The following is a 17,252-nucleotide window of genomic DNA, read 5'->3' as shown; positions in this document are numbered from 1 at the left end:
CTTTTCTCAGAAGTTGACTTTGCTTACACCAACAGTATTACTCATTTCGGTTTTCACCAGGTTGCACATTTTACTTTGACAACTCATTGGTTATCCCATCCCTGAATCCAGTCTTATTACTCAATGTCTCCATGAAAAGGACACCTACCACATCTCTTTGCAGAGTCTGCAGGGCGATGATGGGAGGCCGGTCCTCATCAGGCTCTGTTTCACCTTCTGGCCATTTATTCCTAATTGCCTAACTTCTCTCATTTATTGTGTTTATTGAATGTGTGGAGCTTATTAGGAAGAATCAAAGGCTCTGTAATTAATCAGGAAGAGTTTGGGGCATTTCTCAGTGCCTTGAACTTATGTTCCTGTCTGTAACGTATAGATGCTGCAGACATTCATCCCAGAACTTCCCAGTCCAGACAGGCTGAAAGACTGCAGCAAGGGCAGGGGAAAAGCAAAAGGGCTTCCCTGTACAGGTCAGGTATACCCTGGGCTGCATCACCAGCAGTGTGACAGGCAGGTCAAGGTGGGCATGTTGCCCTTGTGCCCCTGGGCTCAGGTGAGACCCCACCTGCAGAGCTGCCCCAGCCCTGGCTCCAACAGCACAAGGACCTGGAGCTGCTGCAGCCAGTGCAGAGGAGGGCACGGAGATGCTGCCAGGGCTGGAGCCCCTCTGCTCTGGAGCCAGCCTGGCACAGCTGGGGCTGCTCACCTGCACAAGAGAAGGCTCCAGGGACACCTCAGAGCCCCTGCCAGGGCCTCCAGGGGCTCCAGGAGAGCTGCACAGGCACTGGGCACAGGGCATGGAGGGACAGCAGCCAGGGAATGGCTTCCCAGGGCCAGAGGGCAGGGACAGATGGGATATTGGGAATGAGGAATTGCTGGCTGGGAGGGTGGGCAGGCCCTGGCCCAGGGTGCCCAGAGCAGCTGTGGCTGTCCCTGGATCCCTGGCAGTGCCCAAGGCCAGGTTGGAGCAGGCTGAGTTAGTGAGAGGTGTCCCTGCCCATGGCAGAGGGATGACATGAGAGGATTTTTAAGATCCCTTCCTACCCAAACCATTCTGGGATTCCATTTTATTATATACTTTACAGAGCGAGGGTGGCATCCTCTAAGCAGAGGCCTGCTGGGCAGGTAGAACAGGGGAGCAGTAGCAGCACCCATCCCCAGTCTGGGATATGGGTGCAGGACCCATCCCACCAATCAGCTCCCTGTAGTGAACTCTCCTTGTGCACCTCCTTGTGCCTGTCCTTCTGTACAGGATGCAGGTCCAGCACCTGGGTGAGTCACGGGGCAGCTGATGGCCGAGGGTGGAGGGGAGCTGGAGGTGTGCTGCCTCTAGGGGCCCCTGCCACTGCCTAGCCCGGCAGTCCCTATCCATCATATGACCTTCCCAAGCGCCGCATGTGACTGGCCATGCTGCAAAAGACCAGGCAGAGCGGAGGAGAGAGGCTGGAGAGGGGGAGGGCAGCGCAGCTACAGAGGATTAATAAGCTGGACAGATAGGGAAAGCTTTGAAAGAGGGGGCTTGTGTCAGAGTTGTTGCAATGGCAAAGAGGGAAGCATGACTGTAAAACAGCCATGGAGCAAGATGGGAGGGAGGGATGACCTCAGAGGTGACATTTGGGATCCAAGCTGTTTGCGTCTTGTGGACAGGAAGACACAGCAATCGTCAGAGATGGAGGAATCAGAAACTTGGGAAGAATCTCTGACATAAGAATTGCAAGGAATGACCACAAAAGCCACGCACCGAGATGAAAAATGAAGATGCTGCAAAGATTCCTAAGGACATGAAGTTTAGATGTTCAGGGCTGCTGTTTCTTGCTGTGCCATGAACAGAAAACTGTCTGCTGGTGGAAACTTTGGCACAGGTTGTGTTAATAGGCATCATGTAAGCTCATCTCCCAGCTCTGAGCAGAACTCTGCAAAGCCAGGTCCTGTCTGTAAGGATGCTGCTGTCCCAGATCCCTGCATGCTTTGTCTACCAGCAGGGAGGTGGAGAAGCCCCTGGAAGAGAAAAGTTTGGCTGGGGTTTATCAGCTGACCCAGAGGAGCTCCTGAGCAGGGCAGCTGCAAAAACAGCCAACAGACTTACAAAATCATGGCATCATTTAAGGGTCGAAAATACCTCTAAGGTGATTGAGTCCAACTGTCACTCCAGCACTGCCACATTAATAATCACAACTGTAACAGAGGAGAGGAGGAGAAGAAGGGTTCTTTGATCCATTTTGTTTAGGAGATGCAGAGCAACAAAGGGAGTCTGAGGCTCTGTTTCACAGTACAGGGCACACTCAGCTTTAGAAATGTTGACAGGATTCACAGATCAAGAGAAGCTGAGACTGGAAAGGGCCAGAGGAGGCTTCTGAGAGCAACCCCCCTGCAGCTCAAGGCAGAGTCAGCCAGAGATGGTTGCCCAGGATATTGTCTCTAGCCCACCTGCTTCAGGGTTCAACCATTCTCTTTTGTTTAAACAGAATTCCCCATAGTTTAATTTGTGACTAAATTGTGGTCAGTATCCCTGATTCCAGGGATAATTTAGGTTTCATTAATCAAAAGCACATTTAAAACAGTACTTCTTGGTTATAAGCTAGACAAGTTAAGGCAAATATAAACCCAGGATTCAATTTATCCCAGAAAGTGTTTGTGATCAGGCACTTACATGATGCCTTTATTCACTCATCACAGAGATTGTCCATTCCTGGCCATTAAAGCGAGGAACAAGCAGTCATAGACCTCCACAACCTGCGTAAATGAGTTTGCTGTCAAAAACTGCACCGAATAAACACAAACTTTAGCTACAAGGTTATTTAATCACACACGAGGTTTGTTTTACCAGTGATTCCATCCTAGCTGGGTGTGTAGGGGGTGAATGAACCCATAGCTCTGGACAATATGCCAAAAAAGTTAAGCATTAAGACTACATCACTGATTGCTGTGGTTTGTTTTCTTTCTTGTTTTGACTATGATCCTGGCAGGCAGGTCACCAGCAGTGTGGGGAAGGTGCTGTGGCTACTGCGTCACACTTCAGCAGCAGCGATGGCGAGGACAGATATTCAGCTGTCCTGACGCTCAGCTCCCCAGCTCTTTCCTCACCCCTGCTCTAGGTACAGCATACACATGACAAAAATTATTTAAACAGGATGTACAGCTACTCTCTCATTGTAAAGAATTGCCTGTGTTTTAGGGAAGACCCATAGGGAATCAAAACTGTTTCGGCTGTTCACAGGTTTTAGATGATACACTTAGGATGAGTTATATATGTACATACAGATATATGCTCATAAATATATGCATATAAATAACTTACCTCCTCAAGTAAGATGCTCCCTATGGAAGCATCTCTTCTTGAAAGTCACAGGGTGGAATAGTAACATAATTGAGCTCTCCAAGTGACCAAGACAGAATTACTGATGCCAAACAAATCTCTGATGAAGGTCAGTCCATCTTGTGGAGGTTCTTTTACCCCTTTTCCATGGAGTGACAGGACACAGGGAGTGCCTTCCCGCTGCCAGAGAGCAGGGATAGACAGGATATTGGGAAGGAATTGCTGGCTGTGAGGGTGGGGAGGCCCTGGCACGGGTTGCCCAGAGCACCTATGGATGTCCCTGGATCCTTGGCAGTGTCCAAGGTCAGGCTGGACAGGCCTTGGAGCCACCTGGGACAGAGGAAGGTGTACCTGCCCATGACAGGGGGTGGGAATGGATGATTTTTCAAGTCTCTTGCAACTGAAACCATTCCATGATTCTGTGATTCTGTGATTCTATGATCTTGCTCCTGAGACTCACTGCCCGGGTCAGTAGATTTTAAGATGTTTGTGAAGAACCCTTTAGTTGGAGAACTTGCCTACCGTGAGTCCAAATGCTGCTGTGTTGCTGACTGTGGGAGGAAAAGGCAAACAGTGGGGGTGAGCTGTGCCTCTGGAGGAGCCATGCATCTGGGACGAGGAGGGCAGGAGACTGTAGGCTGGTCAGCAGAGAGGATTTCACAGAAGGAAGAGCAGCCGGCTGTCTGATGGCTGGAAATCCTCAGTGTTTGCAGCATTCAAGCTGGTTTCAATTTAAAATGTCTTTGTCTTCTAGATTTTCTGCTTAAACATTAGGACAAGGAACTATTTGTGTGCAATTTCATGAATGACAGTTTAATATCCCCACATAACCCTTGGACTCCAAAAGCTGGGTCTCTAAGAGAAATGCCAAGATATCTTACAAAAAGATTTGAGGAATTGGCTTTCATTCCAGTGCAAAGAACAGGTCAGGCCCTCTCCTGTAGAAGAGCAGATACAGAGCGTGTTTTAGGGAGCCAGAGCTAAGCTTGGTCAGTCAGCCCCAGTGTTTCTGTGTTCTACAGGGGTTTAGAACAGCCCCTCTTGTGGCTATTAGCCCCCCTGTTAGAAGGGACTGCCCCAAGCCAGGTGTGTGCTTGAGCTGAGTGTCAGGCTGGAAGGCGAGCAGGAAGGTCTCCTGGCTGGAAATGAACTCCATGTGGTTTTAGAGCTGCCACAAAGACATAACCCCAGACAGAAAACGTAACTCCAGCCAGTCTTGGAGCTCACCTGTCCCTCTGGTCAGGAGAGATGATGACTGTCAGGGACATTGGCTAATTGTCACATTTGGCTCCCAGTAGCACTGATAAGGCCGCTTGCTCACTCACAGCTAAAGACACAAAAGGACATACATGATGCAACACTCCAGTACCTGAACACTCCCCACTGCCTGCTGAGCCTTTCCACCGCGGGATAAGGGATACAGCCCTGTTCCAGCCCAGGAGCAGAGCCAGAGGAAAGAATCATGGGATCAATTAATGGTTTGGGTTGGAAGGGACCTTAAAACTCATCCAGTTTCACCCCTGCCATGGACAGGGACACCTTCCACTATTGCAGGCTGGTCCAAGCCCATCCAACCCGGCCTTGGACACTTCCAGGGTTCGGGCAGCCACAGCTTCTCTGGGAAACTTGTGCAAGGGTCTCCCCACCCTCACAGCCAAGAATTCCTTCCCATCTATCCCTGCCCTTTGGGTGGGGGAAGCCATTCACCCTTGTCCTGTCGCTCCAGCCCTTGCCCAAGGTCCGGCTGCAGCTCTCCTGGAGCCTCTTTAGATGGCTTTGCTTGGAACCTTCTCTTGTGCAGGTGAACACCCCCTGCTCTCCCAGCCTGGCTCCAGAGCAGAGGAGATGGCAGAAGCCTCTGCTGCCATTGTGATCCACCCTTCACAGGTGGATGTTCCCAGCAGGAGCTCCCAGAGCACAAAGCAGAGGCTTTGCTCAGGTCCAAGCACAGCTGAGTGTTTGCTGTCCATACCTGCTGGGACAGCCAGGTCCCCCTGGGCGTGCACAGCACAGGCACTGGGGCTGGGCAGTACGGACACGGGAGCAAGAGGGATGGCAGCAGCAGAGCCTGAGGGAAAGTCCTGTGCATTTGTGGATTTGAGGTTCAGTACAATTAGCAGGCAGCTGCTTCCAATGCAGGAGGTTTTGGACTCACCTGCCTGAGTTTTCTGCTTAGTATCTGAAAGCTCTTTTGGAGTCAGCTCATATAACCCAAATATCCCAGGCAGGTGGTGCAGTGGGGGGAAAATGTGGTGAAATCCCAACTAAGGCACAAGCTCAGCTGCCTCAGCCCTGATCCCAGCACCAGGAATCTGCTAGGCTGCCCATGAGAGCTCTTGTCAAGCTCCCAACAAAGCTGAAAACATCTCAGGGAAGGGGTCACAGCTCCAAGGCTGCCAGAGCTCCAGGAGCATTTGGACAATGCTCTCAGGGATGCACAGGCTGGGATTTTTGGTGTGTCTGTGTAGGGCCAGCAGCTGGACTCCATGACCCCGGTGAGCCTTTTCTGGCTAAGGATATTCCATGATTCTGTGCTAACCTTCCACCACAGCAAACCCTTAGAAGCTGAGCAAAACAGAAAATGTATTTATTTTGGGTTTGATTGATGAACGCAGGTGACAATCCCCACCGTGTGTCAAGTACTTGTGTTTCACACCTCTCCTCCAGCTTTCCTTGAACGTCTCCTTGCTTTGTGCACTGCTGCCACGCTGTGTGTAAAGGTGCTTCCCATGTAAAGACCGGGTTCCTGCCCCAGTAGAAAACAGAGGTGCAGAGGGAAGGGCAGAAGGGATGAAGAAGAGTTGCATTCAGGTGTGTTCAGAGAGGGGATTCCCACAGTATGGTGGGTAAGGTTGTGGGAGTGTTTGAGGATCCCAGCTTAAGCCAGTTTTAATTTATTGTACCTGAAAACTTAGTGCTATATACCGTTCTCCACAGAAGCTGTGGCTGCCCCTGGATCACTGGAAGTGTCCAAAGCCAGGCTGGATGGGGCTTGGAGCAACTTGGGACAGTGGAAGGTGTCCCTGTCCATGGCAGGGGGTGGGATGAGATGACCTTTAAGGTTCCTCCCAAACCATTCTGTGAGTCTACAATAAAGAGAAGAAATAATATCTGCCCACACCCCACCATGTTTCAGGTTTTGAGATCAGTGCTTTAAAGTTGCTTGGAGACTTTGCAGAGAACTTCCCGAAAACCAAAGAAAAAGGCACATTTTAAGGCAGGTAAATGGAGAGCTGCAGCAACAACTACAGCTCTTCCAGTTTTTAGCCAGGTAAATATTTGTGATAGCTCAAATATTTTCCTCTTCCCATTTGGGTAAAATCCTAGCTGCAGAGCTTTAGGGCTTTTTAGCCCTAAACAAGAGATCCAAAACCAGCCTCCTGTTCACAGGATTTAGATGGGCAGCAAGTTCTTCCTCTGCTTATTTCTAAACTCAGAGTTAAACCCAGCTCTCATGCTGGGGAGGTGCCTGCACACCAGATTACTGCCATCTCAGGGACATGTCTCTTCTTTTTTTTTCCCCCATTCTGTCATTTTTTTCTCAATGAGACTTGAGCTGCACCACTTTCAGGAAACATTTTGCTTTTATTGAGCTGCTTCCCAAGCAGTTCTAGTCACAAATGCTGCCTCAAATGGGAAGGAAAAATCTTTTATTTAATGAGTCAGTCTGTGATTACTTTATAATGGTGCAGTAAATACTAGTTGAGGTTTATAAATATGAATTTCAATGAATCTCTTCGTTCTGGTCTCCGGGAGACCTCTGTGAGCAATGTGCTGCTGTATTCCCATCCTGAGCTGCCATCTAATGGTGAACACAGTGGTGGCTGCTGGCATGAGAGTTTGACCCGGTTAACCTAAAGGCCTTTTCCAAACGTAACAATTCTGTGCTCTCAGGCGGGGGTCGCGTTCTGCTCCCTGAGCAGAACAAGGGACAGCACAAGAGAAAACAGCCTCAGGTTATGCCAGGGGAGGTTCAGGTTGAACCTCAGGAGGAATTTCTTCATGGAAAGGACTTGGAAGGGGCTGCCCAGGGAGATGCTGAAGTCCCCATCCCTGGAGGTGGCCAAGGAATGCCTGGACTGGTGACACTGAGAGCTCTGGGCTCGTGACATGGTGGGGATCGGGCACAGCTGGGACTTGATGATCTCAGAAGTCTTTTCAAACCTGAATGATCCCGACTGAATGAACGACAGAATATCCTGAGCTGGAAAGTACCCACAAGGACCATCGAGTCCAGTTCCTCAACAATCCCACCCTGGGCATCCCTGGCAGCGCTGTCCAAAGGCTCCTGGAGCTCTGGCAGCCTCACGGCTGTGCCAGCACCCTCTGGGGAACAGCCTTTCCCTGATATCCCACCTAACCCTCCCCGGCACAGCTCCAGCTGTGTCCTGGGTCCTGTCAGTGGTCACCAGAGGGAAGAGATCAATGCCTGACCTTCCTCCTCCTTCACGAGGAAGTTTTAGCTGCGGTGAGCCTCCCCTCCCTCCAGCTGAACAGACCAGGTGCCCTCAGCCGCCGCACATACGGCTGCCGCTCAAGGCCCTTCACCGCTTCCGTAGCCATCCTTTTGGCGCTAACAGTTTAATATCTTTCTTATATTGCAGTGACCACCACTGCTTACAGCTTTCAAGGTGCTCGGGGCGGATCGATCCCCTCCCTTGGGCAGGTGGTAGCGCTGTGCCAGATGCACGCTGATCTCCTCACTGAAAGCACCTGCACCACGAGCTGAAGGTGAACACCGCGGTATATTTTCCCACGCAGCATAAACACCGCGATGTCTTTCCCCACAGCAGGTTATATTCACAGACTCGGCGAGGGAGCCGCTCCGAGCGCTCACCACACTCACCGCGAGACTTGCCGCCATCTTGGGGGCGGAGCGATCTCGGGCGCCGTCCGCGCCCGAAATCTCGCGAGATGTACGCGCGCTGACGGCGCGCTCCTCCTTTCCTCTTCCTCTGCCGCCGCCGCCCCGAGGTGAGGAGCCATGGTCGGCCCTGTCCCGGGCCAGCCGCCGCCATCCGCCCCCATCCCGCCCCATCCCCGCCGGCACCGGCGCCCCGGACACCGGGCTCGCTACGACATGCCCCGCGCCCGCGGTATTCCCCGGGATGGCGCGCGGGAGGGCGGGCGGGGAAGGGGCAGGCCTGAGAAAATCCATGGCTGCGATGATGACTTTCTTAGGACACCTTTGGATGTAACTGTGAAAAGAACGCGTAATCCCTGAGCAGCTGCGGCGGTAAGGGGAGTAGTCCGGGTCCTGCGTGCCAGTGTTAGAAGTTTAATATGCTTTAATTGGTGTTTTTCAGCTGAGCTCTCAAGATGGTGCGCTACTCCCTGGATCCGGAGAACCCCACGAAATGTGAGTTGCTGTTTTAGGAGAGTTCGTGTGGGATTTCCCGGAAGCCAATGAGGTTTTGATTCTAAAACTTGGTCTTTTTTTGTCTCTTGCAGCATGCAAGTCCCGGGGATCTAACCTGCGTGTGCATTTCAAGGTAAGGAGTGTATGATTAGCAGGAGTCGTAAATTCATTTTTTGTTCGACGTAGTTTTTGTTAGTTTTTCTTGTTATTTTTTAAAAGAAGCCCAGACTGGCTTGGATTGAAAGGGATAGTAAGGATAATCTCTTTCCACCCTCTGCTGTGGTTAGGGACTAAACTCCCATCCAGAGTCTGGATCCTAAAATTGTCCTTGTCTAGTTCAGATAACAAAATACAGCAGCAAAACAGTTGGAGTCAATTAATCAGACACTGGGCTTCTGTTATGTGTGAAATTTGTCTAATTTCTCCTACTCTTTTTGGTTGTGTGGTGTTTTGCACAAGGACCTCAGTTCCTCTGGAAAAGGCTTAGGTGCAGAGAAAATTCAGAAGTGTTATTTAATCGTGAAACCAGGACTTAGCAGATCATTTTCTGCTTAGTGTAATATGAAATTTTCACTTCGGTTTCCCTTTCTTTGATTATGAACAGGTAGGATTATAGTTACAGCTGGCTTACACAATTAGAAAATGCCGTCTAAAAGACTGATCTTTTATCCTTAATTTTTATTTCTGAGCCTTTTCTTCTCTTACAATTGTTTTAGAGAAAACAACGTTGTTAACAATTCTCCCAGTGTTTCTTCATCAGTTCCTGTGAGCTGCTCTATTTGACAAATTCTTTTTCATTCTTAGACTTGGGTATTCTTTAGTAAGTGGAAAGAATTGTATCCAGGGAGGACACAGGGGTGGTTGAGCTCGGGCTGTCTCCTGCAAGGATTTGTTCAGAGGATCTTTTCTGTGTCCTGTGTTGGTAGAACACCCGAGAGACGGCGCAGGCCATCAAGGGCATGCACATCCGCAAGGCCACCAAGTACCTGAAGGATGTCACCCTGAAGAAGCAGTGTGTCCCCTTCCGGCGCTACAACGGCGGCGTCGGGAGGTGTGCCCAGGTGAGCTCCTGGGAATCCCAGCAGGGAGGGAGCCTTTGGCTCTGGGTGCTTGACACAAAAAGGTGATAAGAGTCTGTCATTACCGGTGGTAAACTTGGATTAAAACACAGAATCACAGGGTGGTTTGGGTTGGAAGGGACCACAGAGCTCATCAGGGACATCTTCTACCAGACCAGGTTGTCCAAGAGGGAGGAAAGGTTAATTCCAGAGCTGCATTTCCATGGACTGTCTGTATCTGTTTGGCAGCATTAAGTCAAGGGATTAAATTTTGTGGGGTTTGGTGTACAGCAAAATGGAGCAGATGATAATCCATTCTAATCTATATCCATAAGATATCTATCCATAAGATACAGGGTGCTCAGCACAGGAAGGACATCAACCTGTGGGAGCCAGTGCAGAGGAGGGCACAGAGATGCTGCCAGGGCTGGAGCCCCTCTGCTCTGGAGCCAGCCTGGCACAGCTGGGGCTGCTCACCTGCACAAGAGAAGGCTCCAGGGACACCTCAGAGCCCCTGCCAGGGCCTCCAGGGGCTCCAGGAGAGCTGCACAGGCACTGGGCACAAGGCATGGAGGGACAGCAGCCAGGGAATGGCTTCCCAGGGCCAGAGGGCAGGGACAGATGGGCTATTGGGAATGAGGAATTGCTGGCTGGGAGGGTGGGCAGGCCCTGGCCCAGGGTGCCCAGAGCAGCTGTGGCTGCTCCTGGATCACTGGAAGGTGTCCCTGCCGTGGCAGGGTGTGACACTGAATGATTTTTAGCGTCTCCTTGAGCCCAAACCATTCTGTTATAATGGCAAGGTTAAGGTAGAAAGTGACTGGAATGGACCAGGCCAAAAGCAACAAACCCATTGTTTGCTCTCCTTCCAGGCCAAGCAGTGGGGCTGGACACAGGGCCGCTGGCCCAAGAAGAGCGCAGAGTTCTTGCTGCACATGCTGAAGAATGCAGAGAGCAACGCTGAGCTCAAGGTGGGTGTTACTGAGCACAAAGCAGTGGTTTCGGGCTCTCTGTCAGCATCCCTGCCTGAGTATCACTGACCTGGAGGGCCACTTGCCACCTGCTTCATCCACAATACTAAATTGTAGGGAGGGTTTGGTGTCGCTCCCTGTTAAAGCAGGCTTTCTGTGTTCCTCAAATTAAATGGCAGCAGCAGTTTTTCACAGGGAAAATCTAAATTTAAGAAATTTCACACAAAAGGGCTGTTCAGATATCTCAAAATCTGTGAAATTGTAATCTGTGAAATCAATAGCTGACTTGGTCAGTTGCTGTCTTTGTTATAGTGCTTAATTTGTTAGCTTTGTTGGCAGTGTTGGAGTAATAGGTGGCACCTTTTAGTAATTATGAAATAACCATAGACAATGAGCCATCAGCACAATTTTAAATTATTTGTGATGTGTGAGGGCTGGACTTTGTCATTTTAAATGACGCTTTCTTGGTAAGTCCTCATCTCCAAGACACTGTCAAGCTCAGCAGTTCCTTTGGCACATCCTTGGAAAACCCTGAGCTCCGTGGCACCCCCAAGCCTGGTTGTGTCAGTGGTCAGTCCTTGGAAAACCCTGAGCTCGATGGCACCCCCAAGCTTGGCTGTGTCATTGGTGAATCCTTGGAAAACCCTCAGCTCCATGGCACCACCAAGCTTGGCTGTGTCAGTGGTGAATCCTTGGGAAACCCTCAGCTCCATGGCACCACCAAGCTTGGCTGTGTCAGTGGTGAATCCTTAGAAAACCCTCAGCTCCATGGCACCACCAAGCTTGGCTGTTTCATTCACCAGCAGCAGTGTCTGGGGCAATAACTCACATTTTAGCTTCAGAAATGAATTATTTAAAGATGGAAGTGGCTCACAGGTTTTCTTCCCTGCCAGGGTCTCGATGTGGACTCCCTGGTGATCGAGCACATCCAGGTGAACAAGGCTCCCAAGATGCGCCGGCGCACGTACCGGGCACACGGCAGGATCAACCCCTACATGAGCTCCCCGTGCCACATCGAGATGATCCTCACGGAGAAGGAGCAGATCGTGCCCAAGCCAGAGGAGGAAGTTGCCCAGAAGAAAAAGGTACCAGATGTCCTGTGCTCTGTTCCTGTAATGCTGTCAGGACAGCCGAGGGCCTGGCAGAGAGGGGTTGCTGTGATGACAATCTTAGGACACCTTTGGAATGCCCATGAAAAAAATTAATTCATTCTGAGCAACCCCATTTTTTTAGTTTTCAAACATAAGTATTAAGCACTTAAAAGCCCTGAGAACCATTTTTTAATTGCACAGAGGGTTCCTCCCTCAGCTACAGCATTGTGTGTGTGATCCCTGGGTGTGTACAATAAAATAATAAGTTAAATTTAGAACCTGCAAACAATGTAGTGCTTGCAGGGATTCCTGTTCATGTGCAGGTGTGATAATGTATCATTTGTGAGGGAATTCCTAATTAACAGTTGATTCCTAATTAACAGTTCCTAACAGTTCCTAACAGCACTTCTAAAAGATATCTTTATGATGTTTCAGGAAGTCTCATTTCACTGTTCTTTCTTGTGTTTGCTTCCCAGATCTCCCAGAAGAAGCTGAAGAAGCAAAAGCTAATGGCTCGGGAATAAATCTGCATGGACAGATGTATATAAATAAAATCTTAAAATTTGGATTGATTGTGTTGCTTTGCTGCAAGTTCTGGCCTGGTGCTGGGCATTCCTGTGGGACAGGGTAGTGAATATTACAGAATCATGGAGTGGTGTGGCTGGGAAGGGACCTTAAAGCCCATCCACTGCCACCTCTGCCATGGCAGGGACATGTTCCACTGTCCCAGGCTGCTCCAAGCCCCATCCAGCCTGGCCTTGGACACTCCCAGGGATCCAGGAACAGCCCCAGCTGCTCTGGGCACCCTGGGCCAGGGCCTGCCCACCCTCCCAGCCAGCAATTCCTTTCCAATATCGGACCTCCAAGCCGGGTCGCGTGTTCCCGCGGCTGCCGGGCCCTCCCACGGTTCCCCATCCCGGGACAATCGGTAATCGGGCTCCTGTCCCCGTCCGCGCGGATGGGGCGGGGCCTGACGCGTCACGTGATGCTCGCTGCCGCCGGCCATTGGCCGGAAGCGCCGCCCCGGAAGCGCGGGGCCGTTCCGGTGCGAGCGCAGGTGAGTGCGGAGCGCCGTGAACACCGGGAATGATCCCTTCCCCACATCCCGCCTCACCCTGCCCTCCGCCCCGCTCCGCACGGCCCACGCCTGCCTGGCCACGCCGGTAGCCGGGGGCTCACGGGCTGCACCGGCCCCAACCGCCCCCGGAGAGCAGACGGGCAACGCCTGACATCAGGCAGCCTCCCAGACTCGCTCATCCTTTATGGAAACGGGGAAAACCCGGCGGATTTGCCCTTGTGGCGTTTTCCGGGCGCTGTGAACAAAGCCGTGCCGTGCCGTGCCGTGCCGAGGTTTGCCCGTCAGTGAGCGCCTTCCGTGCAGGGGCTCACCGAGAGCAGCGGCACCTCCGGCCGCAGGAGATCCCCTGCCCGGCCACCTCCTCACTCCTCTTTTCTACTTTTTGTGTTTATTTTCCTTGCTAACCAGCTGGTGGAGCGTCACCAGGTCACCGGAGGAATTCGTCAGGACGGTGTTCCACGCATATCCCAGGGATCGGTGGTGCATCAGGCGGAGGTAGGGATGATTTTTTGGGCAGGAATTTTTTGGACACGAAGCGGCTGCAGAGGCAGCACAACACGTGCTGTTTCCCTGGGACAGCAGCCAGGGAATGGCTTCCCAGGGCCAGAGGGCAGGCACAGATGGGATATTGGGAATGAGGAATTGCTGGCTGGGAGGGTGGGCAGGCCCTGGCCCAGGGTGCCCAGAGCAGCTGTGGCTGTCCCTGGATCCCTGGGAGTGTCCAAGGCCAGGTTGGACGGGGCTTGGAGCAACCTGGGACAGTGGAAAGTGTCCCTACCCGTAGCAGGGAATAGAAGGAAATTATTTTGAAGCTCTCTTGTGACCCAAATAATTCTGTAATGATTCTACAGCCTGAGGTGTTCCCTCCAGCCATGTTTTTCTGCTGCTGGATAAATCCACGTTTTGCTGGAAATTTAATATTTAGGAAGTTCTGGTGAAGACAGTGTCTGAAATACATATTTTGATTAAGTTTAAAGGGTTACCTCATTTGTGTTGTCTCAATATAAGATTCCTCTCAGACCTCAGAGAGTAGATTTAAAGTGTATTTAAAGTGTATTTGAAGAGTAGAACCTGGAGTAGTCAACTGGAAATTGATACTCTGTTTTTCCATAGGGCTACAAATCATCAGGATAACATAAAACAAAAAGCAAACTGGTCCCTAAGTGAGGTGTGCACATCTCATTCTCCATCTTGGAAAGCTTTTGTTTTGCTTCTTGGTGTGAGAATTGAGATGTCAGCAGCCTAGAGAGGGGGACTGTGAAGGGCAAAGTTGTGTGGCAGCAGAGTGTGTCTAATACATTGCTTGTCAGCACTGGCAGGGACAGGTCCAGCCCTAATTAACTGCTTCCTCTCCCAGCTGGACCTCTCTGCCTCCTTGCTTTGCTTTTCCACCTTTTTTTTTTTTTTTTTTTGGCATAGACCCCTAAGGTGCAAATTTTGATGACTTGTGGGGTTTCAGAGAGAGGTCATGTTCATTTTCTAACAATTCATTTTATGGTTGGTGTGGGGTCAGATGAGGGCAGCAGGAAGAAAGTAGCCCATATGCTAATTCTCTCAAATCCTGATTGGAATTTTTTCCCCTTTCCCACTATCCTGCCCTTCAGTGGTAGCAACCCATTGGGTGGATTTGCTTTCTGCTGTTTAATTTCTCCTTAAATAAAAATGGATTGAGCAAAACAAACCCTTTGGACTCATAACATAGTAGGAACTGGGCTAATACTGGTGGCTTGCTGCTTAAACTGTTTTTGTGTGGCTTAAGCAAAAACTCTTATTTCCTGAATTTGTTTTCCTTGGTTGCATCTGTAGGACTGATGAATTAATAGCAAATTAGTTTGGGTTTTTTTGTTAAAATGGCAAGAATGTTCCCTTTGTTGGAGGCTTTATAACAGTGGAACACACAACATCTTTGAAACTTTAGCAGCTACTTAATAATTACAGAATAATCTATGTTTGAACATGAAATATGGATTTTATTTACTTTGTAAATACTGTTTTCTCAGATTGTGGCACACAAACGCTGCCACCCTAAGCTGTTTTCCCCCCGCCCCTCACCATCTCTGTCTCAGCACAGGAGGCAGCCATGGTGTGCATTCCCTGCATCGTGATCCCTGTTCTGCTCTGGGTCTACAAGAAGTTTGTGGAGCCCTACATCTACCCCATGATCGCCCCCTTCATCAAGCGTGTCTGGCCCAAGAAGGCTGTGCAGGAGCCACCAGGCACCAAGCAGGGCCCAGGAGGCAGCACTGGGGACCCCAGGGCACCTGCAGCCACCAAAAGAGACCAGGAGGATGGATCTGGAAGCCATAAAGTAAGATTAATTCACCCAGTTAAGCAGGGAAGCTCTGGGATGTGCCGCCCAGTGGCAGCTCAGGAGGGTGAACAGTTGGGTGTGTTTACAGATATTTTGGTGGCTGCTTTCTTGGAAACAGCAATTACCACTACTGTGCCAGCTAGGAATTGGTGCTTCAAGACATAGTTAGTATAATAGTTGCTTCTTCTGGTCTTGGAGGAAGAGGAATTGTACCTGTATTCTGAAACAGCCTAATTAATCTTTTTTTTTTTTTAACAGCTGGCTGTTCTTTCAAAGAAAAAAGTCAAATATTTGGCAAATCACAAGCAGAAATTAAAAACAGCCCCTCTCTTCAGCCAGCTCTACCACTTGTAATGGGGGAGGATGCTTAGTGCATTTAAATTATGCTTTTATTATTTATCTTCTGTCACAATGCAGACTTGTAAATGTTGTCGCTGCCCTCATTCCTCCCTTCTCCCTGAAGCAATAATTTTTTGTAAATCTACACAGACACCACCACTTGTGTTTCTTGCTTCATATTTGTCCATAGATCTTACTGGCCTTGATTTTAAGAGCCATTTTTGTCATCAGCTGTTCCCGTTTTAGATGTGAGGTTCTAATTTGACATCTCATTAATGACACTGTTTTTTGTTTGCAGTTGGAAAGCAATGGCATTGCAAATGGAAGTGCTGCAAAGAGATCCACTGCAGTATATGACAAGAAAACGGCTTAAAGGAGTTAATTCCTAAGGATTTTATTTCCTCATGTCCAGTATGAACTGCTGATATTCCTCTCAATTTGAGACTTTTTTCTTTGCACATTTTAGCTGAATAAAAAACTTAATTGCTTGCAGGAGAGAGTCTCTCTTGCCACTAAAATGGCAGATGGTGCATTTGTTTATTTAAAATATTTGAAAGCTGATGTTCTTGTATTTTTCTCGCTGGAACTACTTTTCATCTGCCATCTGTTTGGTGTGATTAGTGTTTAGGTTAAATAACGTAAGAATAAATCTGTCTATGGAAGGCAAATGTAGCTTAGCATCTTGATGTCACTAAGTGCTAGTGCAGTACTTGAGGCTTTCACCTTAAAGGCTTTATCTGTTCCTGGTGAAGAACTGTGGACTGCATTGAGACAACAAAAGCTCATAATTTATCTATGAACAGTTTAGATTTTTCGTGTCAAATCTATGGATGAGCTAGAGGAGTTATGCTGCATACAAAATTTACTTAGCTTACTGAAAGCAGAAAGTCTTGATGTGATACTTTCCTTAATTATTTTCCTTGAAATATTATGCCTTTTTTTTTTCCTGAGGCATGATGCAAGAGAATGTTGCTTTATGTTCTGTTGTAGTGATTTATAATGGTGCAGTTCTGGCTTTAAAAAAACAAACCCAACCTCCAACTGAAACCTCTTTAACATGCTTGTGGAATTTTCATGATAATAAACTGGGATTTTACTTAAAAATAAGTCGCTTCATGCAATTATTGCACAAAATCACAGAATTCTTAGTGCTCAGAGCTATAAACACTTCAGGTGGTGAAAAAATCTTGGAAAACCTGGAGACAGGCCCCAGGCAGAAGGAGACCCTAAAATAACTGAGTTCCTGATAAAGTGAACTGGGCAGACTTTGCCTCTTCCTGGCAAGATGGATTCTGCTGCTGACTTGCATCCCAACTGTGAAGTGTTTCAAGTGTCCCTGTGCTTAGTAAGGAATAAAAATGGTAATTCCTGCTTTTTTTCTGTCTGCCAAACCAGAGAGCTCTTTAAAAGATTCATTCCAGCAGTTTTGGATTGTTCTTTATGATTTAATTTCCCTAAAACCCTCCCTCGGGCAGGCCTAAAAGGGCACCTTTTTATACAGACAGTTCCTGAACTGTCACTGTGGTCCAGTGTTATTCTTGTGACTGTGATTTCTCTAAGTAGTTAATTAATTACTCTGGTATCTAATTTTGCCTGGTGCCCTTGGTGAGGTGCCTCTTTTCCTGCCAGTGCCTGGTTTGGTCAGACGTGGTGTGAATGGCTCTGCAGCCACAGCCATGACTTTGCAATGAGCTCAGGCACAGACGCCCCCGTGTCAGACCCTGATTAATGCTGT

General features: G+C 49.2%; 2 protein-coding genes, 1 long non-coding RNA gene and 2 other non-coding genes across 7 annotated transcripts; 4 read left to right on the top strand and 1 right to left on the bottom strand.

The window, feature by feature from the left end:
* Window positions 1-4,099: 4,099 nt before the first annotated feature.
* On the bottom strand, window positions 4,100-8,199 carry LOC132341803 (uncharacterized). 3 transcript variants are annotated; one of them, XR_009490317.1, is made up of 2 exons: window positions 7,748-8,199; window positions 4,100-4,640 (listed from the first exon to the last, which is right to left on the bottom strand). It is a non-coding gene; the product is annotated as an uncharacterized LOC132341803 (long non-coding RNA). The 3 variants fall into 3 exon arrangements; XR_009490316.1 differs by lacking the exon at window positions 4,100-4,640 and adding an exon at window positions 5,880-7,228; XR_009490315.1 differs by lacking the exon at window positions 4,100-4,640 and adding an exon at window positions 5,880-7,228 and having other exon boundaries at window positions 7,935-8,199.
* Window positions 8,200-8,208: 9 nt separating this feature from the next.
* Window positions 8,209-12,357, top strand: RPL17 (ribosomal protein L17). Its single transcript, XM_059873852.1, has 7 exons — window positions 8,209-8,287; window positions 8,620-8,672; window positions 8,765-8,805; window positions 9,599-9,733; window positions 10,600-10,698; window positions 11,592-11,783; window positions 12,266-12,357. Exons 2-7 carry the CDS (start codon window positions 8,633-8,635, stop codon window positions 12,311-12,313), a joined length of 555 nt encoding a protein of 184 aa, XP_059729835.1. The 5' UTR covers window positions 8,209-8,287; window positions 8,620-8,632; the 3' UTR covers window positions 12,314-12,357.
* On the top strand, window positions 8,474-8,542 carry LOC132322608 (small nucleolar RNA SNORD58). Its single transcript, XR_009485142.1, has one exon. It is a non-coding gene; the product is annotated as a small nucleolar RNA SNORD58 (small nucleolar RNA).
* LOC132322604 (small nucleolar RNA SNORD58) lies at window positions 11,851-11,918 on the top strand. The gene has a single exon (XR_009485138.1). It is a non-coding gene; the product is annotated as a small nucleolar RNA SNORD58 (small nucleolar RNA).
* A 374-nt stretch (window positions 12,358-12,731) lies between the features above and the next one.
* Window positions 12,732-16,624, top strand: CZH18orf32 (chromosome Z C18orf32 homolog). The gene is made up of 4 exons (XM_059874003.1): window positions 12,732-12,846; window positions 13,276-13,362; window positions 14,939-15,175; window positions 15,816-16,624. The coding sequence occupies exons 1-4, from the start codon at window positions 12,748-12,750 to the stop codon at window positions 15,888-15,890; spliced, it is 498 nt and encodes a 165-aa protein (XP_059729986.1). The 5' UTR covers window positions 12,732-12,747; the 3' UTR covers window positions 15,891-16,624.
* The last annotated feature ends 628 nt before the right edge of the window (window positions 16,625-17,252 follow it).

This window comes from Haemorhous mexicanus, chromosome Z, assembly GCF_027477595.1.
Source record: "Haemorhous mexicanus isolate bHaeMex1 chromosome Z, bHaeMex1.pri, whole genome shotgun sequence".
Lineage (NCBI taxonomy): Eukaryota > Metazoa > Chordata > Aves > Passeriformes > Fringillidae > Haemorhous > Haemorhous mexicanus.
Note: the sequence above shows the minus strand (reverse complement) of the source record. Positions and strands in the feature narration are given on the sequence as shown.